This window comes from Rana temporaria, chromosome 13, assembly GCF_905171775.1.
Source record: "Rana temporaria chromosome 13, aRanTem1.1, whole genome shotgun sequence".
Classification (NCBI taxonomy): Eukaryota; Metazoa; Chordata; class Amphibia; order Anura; family Ranidae; genus Rana; species Rana temporaria.
This window is the reverse complement of record NC_053501.1, coordinates 97,679,863-97,695,399: the sequence shown is the minus strand read 5'-3', so window position 1 is coordinate 97,695,399 and position 15,537 is coordinate 97,679,863. Positions and strand designations below refer to the sequence as shown.

General features: G+C 43.1%; 1 protein-coding gene across 2 annotated transcripts in view; it reads left to right on the top strand.

Moving 5' to 3' along the window:
• LOC120920574 (embryonic protein UVS.2-like) overlaps positions 1-12,916 on the top strand; it is a 113,060-nt gene extending 100,144 nt beyond the window's left edge. For both annotated transcript variants that reach the window (XM_040332722.1, XM_040332723.1), the window contains 4 exons: positions 7-232; positions 9,710-9,828; positions 11,558-11,768; positions 12,468-12,916. In XM_040332722.1, the coding sequence (XP_040188656.1) occupies positions 7-232; positions 9,710-9,828; positions 11,558-11,768; positions 12,468-12,475 (564 nt within the window). In that variant the 3' untranslated portion in view covers positions 12,476-12,916. The remainder of the gene's footprint in view (positions 1-6; positions 233-9,709; positions 9,829-11,557; positions 11,769-12,467) is intronic.
• Positions 12,917-15,537: the final 2,621 nt, after the last annotated feature.

Below are 15,537 nucleotides of genomic sequence, written 5' to 3'. Positions count from 1 at the left end.
TTTTAGGCTTCATTGAAATTCAGTACCTTTAATATCCAATCCACTCCTAACTGTGACTCAGACTACATGAGGATCTATGACGGTCCCTCTAAGAACTCTCCTGTGTTGTTGGATAAAATATGCGGAAGTCAAACCATCCCTCCAATCATCGCTTCCACAAGCCAGATGCTGGTCCAGTTTGTCAGTGACGGGGCTGTTTCTGGGGTCGGCTTCCAAGCTTCATATAGCTCAGGTATGCTGATTTATTTTATTGGTAAAGAAAGATACTGAAGAATCATAGATACAGAGGAGATCCCTCCCAAGTAGGAACTATTGGCACAACAGTTTGATGCCATATAACCTCTGTTTGCAACCTTTAAGGTAATCCATGCAGTTTCTTAGTATATAAAATTACATTTTCCAGTTAGATTGTTCAATGTGTATGTTGGTCAACTTTAAGAGTGATAACAATTACCTCTATGGCTTATTTTGGATCAGATACTGTATAAATTCTTCTTTCTTGTGGTATATCACTGCTGTCTGCCCTTCTGCGAAACTAAGAAGTTGTTAAATTTCTATGGACTTCTTTGCGGTTGACAATATCATCCAAAATTCTCCAGTGTGGAGTGCAGTGACCAGACTTTCTTTTCCCCAGCACTGCATTGGTTAAATGCTTGCTTTGCTTAGGGCAGATTGGCAAAGTTCAAAAAATTACCCTGGCAGCCGGTGGTCATCTATGCTCTCCAATGTCCCAGTATGTGGGCGAGCCCTCAACAAGTTCATGTACAATGCATAACTGCTGATCCTGTGTTGTATTTGATGACATCTGAGGCCCCGTACTCACGACCAAACATGTCTGCTGAAACTGGTCCGCGGACCAGTTTCAGCGGACATGTTCGTTCGTGTGTAGGCAGTAACGTACAGAATTCCAGCAAACAATCGTCGGCCAGACCGCTTTCCAACGAACAACTGTTTCCTGGTCTTGCTTTAAAACAGTCTGCTGGAATCGTGTCCGTCAGACATGTTCGGTCGTCTGTACACAAAAGCAGCGTACAAAAACCCCGCGCATGCTCAGTCCAAATGAGGAGACGGGAGCGCTCGTTCAGGTAAAACTCGCGTTTGTTTGGGATATGGCACATTCGTCATTAGAAACCTTTTATTCTAGCAAGAGAACAATGTCTTAAAAAGGCGCACTAAACCACATTTTCAAGCCTCGTTTTATTAATTCTTCTCTTGCTAGAATAACCCCGTTCTCTTGCTGATGCAATTTCAATAGAGTTGTCCCATACTGAAATGTCACATTTCTTGCTTGTGATGTAATCCTTTAATAATGTTTTCTATGCCAGACGTGTGTTTTGGTTGGTGGTCCTCCATAATTTATAGTAGTCATTTTTGTAAAGGAATGTGCATATATTTTTTTTGTTTTGTTGTTTCTAGTTATGTCACCATTTAAAATATTTTTTTTTTACATGTTTTTTTCAATTTTTTTTTTTTTTTTTTTTTTTTGGTGTTTCATTAGAGAATATTAAACCATGTTGGCACACCAAATGTCCCCCCCCCCCCAAGGAGTGTGTCCTTTGTAAATTACCCATTGTATATTTATTAAAGGTTTGCTGCCTAATAATCCCCACAGTATAACAAACAATAGACATGTTTTCAAATGAAAGCAAAAAGCCTTTTATTCAGGCAAATGTCATCACAAAAAATAAAAAGAACGGCAGCACTAGAATAGATAGCAAACTATATGCAAACTTGCATTTCCAACATGGTGAAGGATAAACTTCCAAGCCTCAGGAGCCAAACACAAAAATATGAAGCAGCAGCACACAAACAAAGGAACCCAAACTGTGGTAGTACAAACAAGATGTCCTTTATGTGGAAGGAAATGGAAGGCAGAAAATCAACGTTTCCTCCTCTTTCCAGCCTTCCCTCCAGGCAGCCTTCCAGCGGATCGAACACGGGGTCTTGCAGGTGGGGTTGATGTGGCAGCAGGAGGATGGTGTTCCGCAAGCCGGGCCGGGTCACATAGCCCAGTGTCTGGGGTCAGCAGGCCCCTCTGCATCCACCAAAGGACCTGGTTCATCAGGGCCTTTGCCAGTCTTCTCTGGTCCTCCTCCCCTTCATTTAAATCATGGGCCAATGAGGCACTGAAGGCCTCTGTGGGGTTGAGGGGGGCCCTCATGATGGCGCTTGCCTCCTGGATCATGCGGAGGCTTGCCTCCTCCACAGGCCTCAACTGCCTCCTTCGGCCTGATGGCCTCACCTGGGGGGGAGAAGACTGGCTGGTGGTGGTTCTCCTGGCCGGGTGGACCTGCTGCAGGCCACTGGGCCCAGCCTCCTCCTGGCTGCCACTGACCCCGGCCTCCTCCTGGCTGCCACTGACCCCGGCCTCCTCCTGGCTGCCACTGACCCCGGCCTCCTCCTGGCTGACAGACACCTGAGGATCTGCCACCTCCTGGCTGATCTCTTCTTCCTGTGTGGAAAAAAAAGGACATTTTTTACAATTTCGCTTAATAAAACCACACTCATTTTCATGTTTTTCGTTTTGTATTTTCTGTTCATTATTACTTGAATACACTCTACTTCTGACCCCTGCAGTTGTCATCTCTGACACCTATTTGTCTGAACACCTTTTTTTTTGCTTTTTCCCAGCTTGTTTTTTTTTTTACAATATCTAATCATTAATCCACCAAGAATTATTTACGCCAGAAATATAGAGGAAACTACTATACCTCCTCATCGAAGGGTGGCAGATCTGCATCTCTGTCAGCCAGGCCCTCTTCCTCCGACTCTGCAGGGCTGTGGTCATCTGGGGAAGGTCCGCTGGAAGGTAGCATGGAGGAAAGGTTGGAAGAAAGACTGGACATCGTTTTCCTGCCTTCCATTTCGTCCCGCAAAAAAGCCATCTGTTTATAATACCACAGTTTGGGTTCCTTTGCTTGTCTTGCTGCTGCTCCCGATTTTTTGCTTTTATTAGCTTTGTATGCTCTCCTGTATGTGCTTCTGAGGTTGGCAAGTTTATCCTTCACCATGTTGGCAGTGCATCCTGGCACCCAAGTTTGCATATAATTTGCTAGCTCTTCTAGTGCTGCCGCTCGTACCTCTTTATTGCAATATAAAGAGTGCTTGGAATTCCACAGGATGGGCGTCTCCTGATATTTTTGGAGTAAGGCCTCTATAGATTCCTTGCTTTGTAGGAGGTCCATTGTAATTTTTCAAAAATTATATTTCTTTTTGAGTCTAGATTACAAAAACATAAACCACAGAAAAATAAATATTCCAAAGGATCAGCGTTGACCTTGATCTAATATGTGTCTTCAAATTTATTACCTATATCTAATTACAAACACAGTCTCTCTTGTTTAAACAATGATTGGCAGCTCGGCCGCATTGCTTGTACCAAACATTGATTTGCTAGATGCAGAGCCATTGTTCACATTGCAGTAAATATTTTAAATATATAAAAATAAACAATGCTTACAAATGACAGTTTTCATCTAGGCACTCTTTCATGTGTAGATCTCCTGCCCCTGACAATGGATGACATAAAAGACACTTCCTAATGACCTCTGTACAACCAACACTTGAACAATACTTTGCCTGATCTGAATACACCATTCAAAAACTTGTCAATGAGGTACAGCATTGTTCACATCTCTATTTTGTGAGGTGTCCAAAAGCATTTGGAAACCAAAATAACATTGTGGTACCCCATAGACAGAATAGCTTAAAAAGGGTGCAACCAACAGCCCAAACCCCCATCCCATGTGTCTACATTTTCAAGGCCTCTGCTGATCACATTTTTAATTTCCTTACCTTCCTGTCTCTCGCTCCTCGTTTCTCACGCTCGCCTAATTACCGCGTAAGATGCGTAATCACGGCGTAAACCTTTTAAACACTCCGCGTATTTATTAAACCCCGCCCTCGTCACCTTTGCGAGGCCCCTAATCAATGAGTTTAGGAAATATGGCGTTAACTGTGTATGTTCTGGATGCGCTCGAAGATTCTCCGCGTAACCGACGTAAACACGTTGTTTGCATTCTCTACACTCCGCGTATGTATTAAACGCCGCCCTCTTCTCCGCCCATGGCGTAAGAATTCATCTTTTCCACGCCCATAATCTCTGTGGGAAAGGAAAGATGGCGATGTCACACGAGCGGGCACGATGCTCTCATGCCACAAGTGAAGGGACAGAGGCAGGGACGTCCCGATCAAGGCAAAGAAGATATAAAGCCACTAATATGCGGTTCCAGGAAATGGTGGAGTTAGTTTACATCATGCGAAAGAAGGACTATGATGGTGAATTAGGGCCATACAAGACCCCTAACCGCCGAAAGGCACATATTATGGACAAGGTGGCGAGGAGAATGCAGAGGATGTTTGGGATCACCAGGTCCAAGGAACAGCTGAGGAAACGATGGTCAGACTTAAAATTGAGGGAGCCACATAAGATGAAGAAAATACTTAAAATTCTGTGTAAAAGTAAGTAAATATATATTGGGGTTGGGGGGGGGGGGGGTGATTGTCTGCAATAATGTGTTGCCATGTATATTTCACCATCTGCCTCCTTGGCCTGCTTGTAATTTTAAAGACATGTTGTCATTTATTTTTTAGGACATAAATAACTACATATTTACAAATAGTGTTCTTAGTAAACAACGTAACATCACATAGTTTCTCAGAAAGGCTCGGTTATTCCAGGAACAACACACCTGGACATGGCTCACTGGCCAAAAACTTTGTTTGTAAACATTGTGTAAAAGCTAGTTCTAGAAAAAAAAAGTATGAGAATGGGAAAGGCAAACAGGATTCATTCTAAAAACAGTGGTAATAAAGCAGATGTTTTCACATCTGCAATGCAGAGCACCTGTGTCTCCCCAAATCAAAAATGGGTTTTGGTAGGGTCTCCCAGAAATACAGTTTAGGGGGGACATCCATGTGTGTCACTTTGCTAAAAAGGGGCAGGATCAGAGCTTGCCATATAGAAGTAATTGCAAAATGTAGGTTTGGTGAAAGATAAAAGTAACTAAATGAAAGCATCTTCTAAGCAATGTGTGCGATTTATGCTCTCCAATATCTGTGTGCTGATGAGTCTACATTTTTTTTGGTTTATTTCAGGGGAAAGAAGTCGCCAGCATTTGGAGGAGGCAGAGAGGGCCAGACAAGGCCAAAATCTGCCATCTCAACATGTGGAGGAGGAGGAGGAGGATGTGGAAGGAGAAGAGGATGTGGAAGGAGAAGAGGATGTGGAAGGAGAAGAGGATGTGGAAGGAGAGGAGGATGTGGAAGGAGAGGAGGAAGGAAGAAAGGAGGAAGGAAGAGAGGAGGAAGAAGTAATTTTGGACTTAGAAGTTATAGCAGATGAAGGGCAAGTGGCGGAAGAACAATTTGGCGAATTGAAAGAAGGTGGATTGATGGATGAAGGAGGAGTCCAAGATGATGGGGAAGTGGTGGAAGAAGGAGGAGTGATAGAAGATGATGGGGAGGTGGTGGAAGAAGGAGGAGTGATAGAAGATGTCGAAGAGGTGGAAAGGAGAAGCCCATCAGGTCAGTGTCACCCTAGCTTGCTTCAAAAAAACATATGTAGATAGGCCTCATCGAAAAATAATGTTGTAAATGCCATTTTTTTTATTTTTTTTAGGGGAGGAGGATGGTGTGCCAATATTTTCACGTGCAAGTGCTGCTATAATTATTCAGCAGGTAATGGAGTGCAGCACTGAAATGCACAATATGCGTGAAAGGATGTTTCTCATGGAACAGAATGTAACAAATGTCCTTTTGGAATGCAGCACGGAAATGGACAATATGCGGCAAAGAATGATGGTGATCGAATCTAATTTTAAAAACATTATTGACATGATGGGCCGTGTCAAAGACTGAAACACCCCCCGCCCATCCCCCGCCCCCACAAACATTTTTACAGTTTGAATAATGAATACGCCAAAATTTGAAGATACACACACAGTGTGCCAACATGTGCTATCTGCCATCACAGAATATCTAATGTCTGTGCTTTGTGGGTCCAACCCCCTCCTCCATCCTCAAGTAGTTGAGAGGAAGGGTTTGCTCCCACAGAACACAGACATTGATCACCCATGATGTCAGATAGCACATGTGGCCATTTGTCTGTTGAACCAATGACATTTGGCGAGTTTGCACTGAATGTGTGTATCTTCCAATTTTGGCGTGTTCCAGTGTGAAAGCACACCATGACTGACTGCTGTTGTGAGTTTTTATATTTTTGGAATTGGATTTTGTTACTTTTTGACCATGTTGAACATTTTGGGATACTATAAAGTTTAGACCATAAAGAATAAACAACGCCAAAAAATTTAAAATATATATATATAGAATTATAAATCTCTCTAATCACTGAATTTAGTGAAGTAGAGATTTGACTCCAAAATCTCACCGAAAAATTTACTTTTAGAAAAACACACCAAAAACAAAAAAAATGGTCAAAAAATTATTGTTTTTTGTGCATAAAAAATATGCCCAAAAAAAAAAAATAAGGCGGTAAACACCCCACCAAAAATAATCTATATATATATATATATATATATATGTAAACAATAAATCTAACTATATTTGCTAAAAAAAAAAGTGAACTTGTTAATAAATGTATAATCTGCATAATATTTTTGGTTGAATTACCTGAAAAAAAAAAAAATTCTAAAAAAATTTTGTAGACTCCTAAGTACAAAAGCAGGGAGTAATGAAAAAACTATAAAATAATTTTTGGGGTCATGAACAAGCAAAAATTAAAATACTTGACCTCAAAATTTACAAATGGAGTTGCTTCTTATTTCTAGACTCAATACCCTGTTTGTAGATGAGTGAATACTGTGCAAAATGTGGTTAGTTACTAAAAGTGGAGAAATCAATTATGCATTACAATTGAAGAAGTTAGTTAGAGAACCAGGAAGACAGAAAAAGAGAAAAAGCATTAATGACAAACAACTGTATAAAGTCCAATGGTCTAATTATTTATTATTTTTTAGAATATTCCTTTCTTTGGGGGCCGAATTAGAAAGAAATATGATCTGGCATAGCAATGGCCCCCCGACCCATGAAGTACTCAACATATTTGTCGCGTACCTCACGAGCTGATTGGGGGGCCAAGCCAGCGCGACCAGTGTCCAGCCCGGGAAGGGGATCTGAGGGTAGTCTTGCCTCAGAACCGATGTCGGGTAGGTACGTCTGGGAGTGCCTGCGTAAAAAGTTGTGCAAAATGCAGCAGGCAAATACAACGGTGTCCAATTTATATTCCGCCAGATGTATCGATGTCCTGAACAGGCGGAACCGGTTGGTGAGTATCCCAAAGGCATTCTCGACTACCCTCCGAGCCCTGCCCAACCGAAAATTAAACACACTCCTCTCTGAGGTGAGGGTCCTCTGGGGAAAAGGCCGCATGAGGTGAGGACCAAGCCCGAAAGCCTCGTCCGCTAGGAACACAAACGGAAGTCCTTCCACATTATCTTCATCTGGTGGCAATGCCAGACCACCAGCTTGGAGACGATCATAGAAATCAGTCCGTGCGAACACTCCCCCATCAGACATCCGGCCGTTCTTCCCCACGTCCACATATAGAAACTCATACTGTGCCGATACCACCGCCATCAACACAATACTATGATAACCCTTGTAATTATAATAGTAGGACCCCGAGCGGGGTGGGGGCACAATGCGGACGTGTTTCCCATCTATTGCTCCACCGCAGTTTGGAAAATCCCACCGCTGGGCAAATTGGGAAGCCACAGACTGCCATTCCTGTGGTGTGGAGGGTAGCTGTGGGGACAAACAAAAATAGAGATTTAGTACTTTGTAACAAAAACATCCTACAAGCATCCTTGTGACAGTTCACAGTATTAAAATTGCATTAGAAAAATGTGCATGGAGAATTTGGGAAATGAAATATATAGGGCCACTTCATTAAGAGACTCCACAGCCCTCTGATGGGGACAATAAAAGTTTGAAGGGGGGGGGGGGACACAAAAAACAAAAAGTCCTGTTTGAAAAAATGGCAAGGTGGGTTTGTCCCTAGGATAGCATGCTGGACAGGTTAATATTGGGTAAGGGACAAATATGCAGGTAGGCCAAGAATAAAACATGTAAAGCTTATATCAACATGCATAGGGAGAAAAGGTAACGTTAGTTAAACACACAGCATATCTGGGAAATTAAAAATAAAGTTAGTTAGCAACATTATTACAGCCAGGAAACTTACCTTAATATACTCCTCATGCATAACTTTGATGATGGCAGCACACGTGTCCGGTATGATGACCCCAAGCGCCTGCGGAGAGATGCCTGTCGAGAACTTGAGGTCCTGCAGGCTCCTCCCAGTCGCCAGGTACCGCAACGTGGCAATAAGCCTCTGCTCGGCCGTGATGGCTTGGCGCATCACAGTGTCCTGCCTCGTGATATAGGGGGACAGAAGTTCCAGCAGACTGTTGAATACGGGGTCCGTCATGCGGAGAAAATTCCTAAAGTCATTAGGATTATTCTCCTGGAGTTCCCTAAGCAGAGGCATATGTGAGAACTGGTCACGCTGGCGCAACCAATTCTTGGTCCAGAAACGCCTCCGCCCCCTGTTTCTGGCCAAAGTACTGGACAAATGAACATATCCAGCAGCCATCCCATAAACAGCACCAACTCGCGAAAATTGACGCTGCTGCTCCATCATGGCTTCAAACCGGCCGGCTGGTCAGTCAAGAACACACTGAAACAGAAAGCACTCGCAAATCCAGCACTACCTGCGACAAACGCGTGACAAACAGATACGAGCGCACAGGATGCAACTGCTAAAGCAGAAACAACCTGCTTGCCTATAGCCGAATGACAACTACGTTACCGCAAGCACACGCACTGAACCCGTGAATACACGCTGTCAAAGCCTGGAGACCGAGAAGCGCGAATCAGCTCTAACCAAACCTTCACTAACACGAGCAAACCCGTAACTAGCAAAAGAGGAACAGAGGGCGGCGCCATTAACTTTGGTCTTCCCCTTTATAGTGACGTTGTACGTAGTTTACGTGCACGCGTTCCGGTACGACGGGAATTTGGTCCGCTGGTGTGTACACGCCAGCGGAACAAAACACAAATCAGCCTTGTACGCCGGAAACTGTCGGGCAGACAGTTTCCAGCGCACAGATCCGGTCGTGAGTACAAGGCCTCAGAGTCTAAAGCCAGGAGAATGGCAACAAGAAGCAGCTTCAGGGACCAGTAGTACAGCATGGAGGAAGCCTGTGGGAGGGATAAATAAGATAAGCATTTCAACTTATGTATCACCTTCTAGACTAAAGATGCTTGTAACCCAAGCAGTGCAGTGGGGGGAACAATATGGATAGATTTTACAACATCTGTGCTTATACCATTTAGGACAAAGTATTAGGTTTGTATGGTAGCCCACCCACCTCCACTACAGTTATTTATTTTCATAGGACACTCCTGTTTTCTAACTAGTGCTCTGTGAAACTCTTCTGGGTAAGGCAGAACGTGTGACTCTCTCCCATTCCTGCCCTGAAGCAGCATTTGGTGCCTGTGTAGGCCATCTCTACATCTGAGCTCTTCATTGAGGGTTGGAGAGTGGGGTCCTAGCCTAAGAGGAACTTGGAACTTCGAAAAGGGAGGATGAACTATGTATATACAGTATACACATAAACATAAAATGATGTCATATACTATTATAAATCTCCTTACTATATTGATTATATCGATATTCTTACAGTGAAGTGTGGAGGATCCTTCTTTAACTCTCAAGGCAGCTTCACATCTCCAGGATACCCAGGGAACTACAGTCCAAACATGGATTGTAACTTCACCATCACAGCTCCTGTTGGAAATAAGGTAAAACAAGATGCCTTCATAATTCTCCCTAATTATTGGACTTCCTCATTCTCTAAAATTGTCACACAAATAAAATGTAATGTTGTACAGACTCATTACAATCTGAATGTACAACCCCCTTTGAATTTACCAGTGTTCACCAGGGCCTACCTGATTAAATAGAAACGGAATGTATTGTTTAGGGCATTACAATACATGGCTGATTGCAAATCTAATGCAGATTTCTCTAAGATTATCTACCACCAAGACGTTCTGGATCTTTTCCCAGTGATGACAGGAAGTGTTGGTGGTAATTTGTGAAGCTGGCTGAGAACTGGTGGTGTGACATTTGTAACGATTTACTTGACTTTGCAGCACTGGACTCATTTCTGCCATCCTGATTGAGAGTAACAGGAGCACAGGGGAGAGGAAGGGAGGGGGCTGATCAGTTTCTTGAGTCTATTGTAGACCGGTGAATGACAAAGAAATCAGCCAGTAATGTAGGAGGAGCACAGAAGATCTCCCAGCTCTGGATGTTTCCTTCCTTGTCCGGAAATTGTAGATTGGTGACCATTACACTGCAGGACTTCCTTTTTCCTACAAGATTCCTAAGCACTACCTTTTATGTGCAGTGTCACCCCTAAAGCGACATAAAACTCTTAAAACTAAAAAAAAAATTTTTCATATTAGCAATTACTAGATGTGGTGGCTGCATCCGTTTTCTTTGGCGTTTCCTCATTTTCACCTGGTGATCTGACCAGTAACACGCCTCCTGTATTAGTGAGACTCTAATCTGGATGAATGAGAACAAGAGGCGCAGCAATCATTAGCATTGTCAGTTTGGGGGGGGGGGGGCGTTAAATGTATTAGAAGATTTAAATACACTAACAAGTTGAATATAAATTCCAGCTCAAATTTTATAATCAGTTACAGCATCTTTTTACCTCCTTTTGGGATAAAGGTTTTATGTGAATAAATAAAGCTGGTCATTTTAAGCACCCCTGCACGTGTTGAATGATTTGGCTTATCCATGTAAACTGATACATTCTGCTGGATAGCTTGTGCTTTTGCAAAACAACAGATATGCTGGCTGGTTTACTAAATGAACATAGAATAAAGCCTACAAAAGAAAACAAAAGCAGCCATCACATGTAAGAATTGGTAAACTGCAATATAATAAATGTTTGCTCTTGGATTTAATATGGCTTTAATGTCAAATATTATTTCAGGTAGACTGTAACATCAATGAATTGTAAGAAACAAAATATTCACTCACTTTCATCAAATGATTTGTTTGCTGTATGAACACAACACTGTCATGTTGGTTAGGATGAAGGAAAAAAGCTGGGACAGCCACACTCCAAAAAAACTCCTCCTTTAATTAAAAATCACAAAATACATGCCACAGCAAAAAACAGCACAACAAAAGAAAAGCTGACGTTTCGCACTATGCCTTAGTGCTTCTTAGTGCTAGCTATGAAGAAGCACTAAGGCATAGTGCGAAACGTCAGCTTTTCTTTTGTTGTGCTGTTTTTTGCTGTGGCATGTATTTTGTGATTTTTAATTAAAGGAGGAGTTTTTTTGGAGTGCGGCTGTCCCAGCTTTTTTCCTTCATCCTAACCTGCATTTTGATTGCACTGCCTGCACCCTTGGCTCGGACCACAGGAATCACATTACCTGGTTCTCTTTGAGCGGTTACCCACTCTCTCACAACACTGTCATGTTAGTGATAATTGTATTTCTTTTTCAGATTGCTCTGACCATAAGTGACTTCCATTTAGAGTCTGCCATTATGTGTATGTACGACTATCTAACACTCTCCATGGATGGTACACAAATGGGTCCATTCTGTGGGGATCGCACCATCCCTGTGTATTACTCCAAAGGCAACTCTATGGTTCTCGTATTCCACAGTGACAAGTCTACCCAGGCAAAGGGCTTCCAAGTCTCTTACACCTTTTGTAAGTAGCTCAGTTCTATCTGTGTATATCTAATATCAGCAATGGACGTCATAAGATAATAGAGGTCACATATTTTTCTGTAAAGCAAAAGCAGCCATCTTAGTGAAAAAAACATATTGCATAAAAAAATGTAACACTACTGTGGTGTAAGAAAAGATTTAATAGCAGGATCTCCGGTTAGATACAAAGCTGAATCATCTTCAATTACAACTAAGAAGTACCGAACTGATGCCTGACTTTCCTATTAGATGACCCAGCAAGCACTGAAAATTAGAAACAGCATACAGTATACAGTATATTGAATGTTTATATGTAAAATAAAGATTTTCTACAATTAAAAAAACAATAAAAAATAAACTAAAATAAAAAAAAAAATGTTATACAAAATCCACTATAGTCCTCCTTTAAGCAGACATGATATTCACATGACCTCTAGTGAAATTGAAATCTGTTAATGAAATTCAGCGTATCAAAATAAAGACCAACAAGCAACCAACAATGTTCAAATAATCATCGTTTAATGTATGGGCAGATTCTTTTTGAGTATACACCATTGATACTGGATATACAAATCCATGTAAATGTATTTCTGTTATGTTTTTTGTTAAAGATTAATAAGAAAGTATGAAAGAATAAAGTCTAGGTAATATTTAAATATGGTTTTAATATTTACTGACATTTACTTCTCTTTCATTACAGTCCAGTAGAAGAGCAACAGATGGCACAAAGAGAAAATCTACCAGTTCTGGAAGGAAGCCGACATCACTACAGGACACAATGGGAATTTGATGGAACACGTATAGAAAAGTTCACACATTTGTAAACATATATATAATGATTAAATGTACATCGGATCATGCTATTGTTTGCAATTACATTTAAAAATACAAAATAACAATTCATAATTGTTTTCTCATTTGATTGGTATTTTGATTGGCTTGGTTAGGAATAGAGGAGCTAATTTTGGCGTCCTCTGGTTTCATGGTGGTTTACATTTATTCTAAAGTGATCATTCTCATTTCTTTATCTTTCTTTTTACCTACTTATTATATTGAGGGTGTGTTTGGCCATTTCTTTTGTGCTATATATGACAGTCTGATCTGATGTTTTCCTTTCCTTTTTAAAAATAAAATATATTAAAGCATTAATCCATCTCTGTTTTTATTTTCGAGTGACGTAGTTCCTGATTCCTTAATGTGAATTAAAGTGAGCATTGCAGTAAAATAAAGTCCATTTATTATTTTCAGCCCCTTCCCCTGTGAAATGCACTGCCCAGGGGCGCAAGTACAGAGGTCGCAAGGGTAGCCATTGTGACCTGGCCACATGGAGGTCACAGGGGGTTCATGCGGCCTCCATGTAGGCCTGGATAGGAGAGCGGTGGGGACGGTGGCATGTAGAGGAGCCAATCCTCCATGTAGCTGCTGATTTTCCGCTTCTCCTCCTCTCTGTCCTGCATACATTCAGCAGCTAGGGAAGGGTTTCTGCACATGGGAAGGGGTTAACACTAGGGGGCGATCAACTGGTTAAGTGTGTTCCCTATCTGTGTGTTTTAACTGTGGGGGATGGGACTGACTATAGGAGATCGTGGTTCCCAGCCCGTAGGAACTCACAATCTCTCTCTCCTCACATAATTGGGATATGTGTGTTTACACACACAAGGCCCTGTCATTCTGACCACCAGTCACGAGCATCTGCACCCCTGCAGTGCAGCAGGTACATGCGTGTGCCTGGGGCAGCGCAATCGGGCCCGATATCCCGCTTAAAGGAATCGGCATACAGCTACGATGGTTCGTGAGATCGTGCCGACCTGCCGCAGCATAATGATGGCAGCAGGTCGGCAAGTGGTTAACAGTCTCAAGCAAATTTCTAACAGCATCTCACTGACAAAGGCGTCAAAGGTACAAAAACTCTTAACCATGTTATTTGCTCAGCAGAACAGTCCCAGTGTCACCTTGATGAGGTTTACATTACCAGAACAGCTTCGGGTTGAAGAGGGTTGGCTGTTTGGCAGGGTGCGGTATAAATTGCACTGAGCAGACCAATGGCCGATCCGTATCACCAGCTCTAAAGTCCAGAGCTAGCAAAGCCAGTGAAGGTGTTCCTATTCTGTCCCTCCTCCCCAGGAACCTTTCTCTAGGACTAAATGCTCTGTCCCTAGCCAACATGGATCCTTTACCTTGCCTTTCCATTTTGTAAATACATGCCAACTGTAGAGGGGAAGTGCAATTTTTTAGCACTGTCTTCACCAAAGATTGCCACAGAGGTCAACTAGTGTTGCAGTGCCCAATTAGAGCACTGCTCCCTTGGTGACACCTAAGGAGGCTCAAAGGAACAAAGTCCCTCTCATCCTCTATTCCCTCTGTACAGTGATTAGCAACGCAGCACCACCTACAGAGGAGAGAGTAAAACTGCCTACAAACATACATTCATGAGGAACTATTAGTCCGTTTTTTTACAGGAAGAGGGGGTCCTCCCCAGACTTGATAAGCTGACATTGCATTTTACTACTCCACTGGTCCTTCAGGTTCTGAATAACCTATTGGGTGAGACGGGGGATTGCAACTTGTTACATCATGCCTAGAGGAGTATTCTATTGACACTGGTATAGGATCATGCAGTGGAGTGTACTGGAGAGGTGAATACATGATTAGAGTTGAGCGGACACCTGGATGTTCGGGTTGGGGTCCAGCGATGAGAAGATCCTGCAACGGGTGATCTCCGCTCCAGCGATGAGAAGATCCATTCATCCGGAGCGCAGCATCCCCAACCTCCTCTCACCGCTGGACACAGCCCAGCAAATGACGCGCTGAAGCTGTGACATTACTTTTATAGAGGAGGCAGGGCCACCCGTCACGTGACCCCGCACCCTCTGACGTACCTTCTGCTACGTCACTGGGTAAGCCCCGGCTTCCCTCTTCCTGGGCTTTCCCAGTGAAGTAGCAGAGGGTACGTCATAGGGTGCGGGGTCTCATGACGGGTGGCCCTGCCTCCTCTATATAAGTAATGTCACAGCTTCAGCGCATCATTCGCTGGGCTGTGTCCAGCGGTGAGAGGAGGTCGGGTAAGGTGCGCTCCAGATGAATGGATCTTCTCATCGCTGGAGCGGAGATCACCCGGCCGTCGCTGGATCTTCTCATTGCTGTAGATCACCCGCAGCTGTCGCAGGATCAGGACAACGTTGGAGCAGGAAGCCGGGAACGAGTGGATTATCACAGCTGGAGTTTTTTTCTTTTTTTTTTTAATTAATAAAGGACTTTATTCTACGGTGTGTGTGTGTGTTTTTTTTATAAGACTTTACACTTCCTTCGTGAAATGGTAGGGGTACAGTGTACCCATTACAATTTCACACAGGGGGGGGTCAGGATCTGGGGGTCCCCTTTGTTAAAGGGGTCTTCCAGATTCTGATAAGCCTCCCGCCCACATACCCCCACAACCACCAGGCAAGGGTTGTGGGGATGAGACCCTTGTCCCCATCCTCCCCATGTTGAGGGCATGTGGCCTGGTGCGGTTCAGGAGAGGGGGGGCCGCACTCTGTCCCCCCCTCTTTTCTGTGGCCGGCCAGGTCAACATGCTCGGATAACAGGTCTGGTTATGGATATTTAGGGGGAACCGCACATCATTTTTTTTTAAATTGACGGCGGGGTTCCCCTTAATATCTATACCAGACCTAAAGGGTCTGGTTATTGAATTTGCGGGGACCTCAGCGCATTTTTTTTCCCAAACTCCGATCCCGGACCCGAACTTTTTCCAATTATTCAGGAAAAACCCA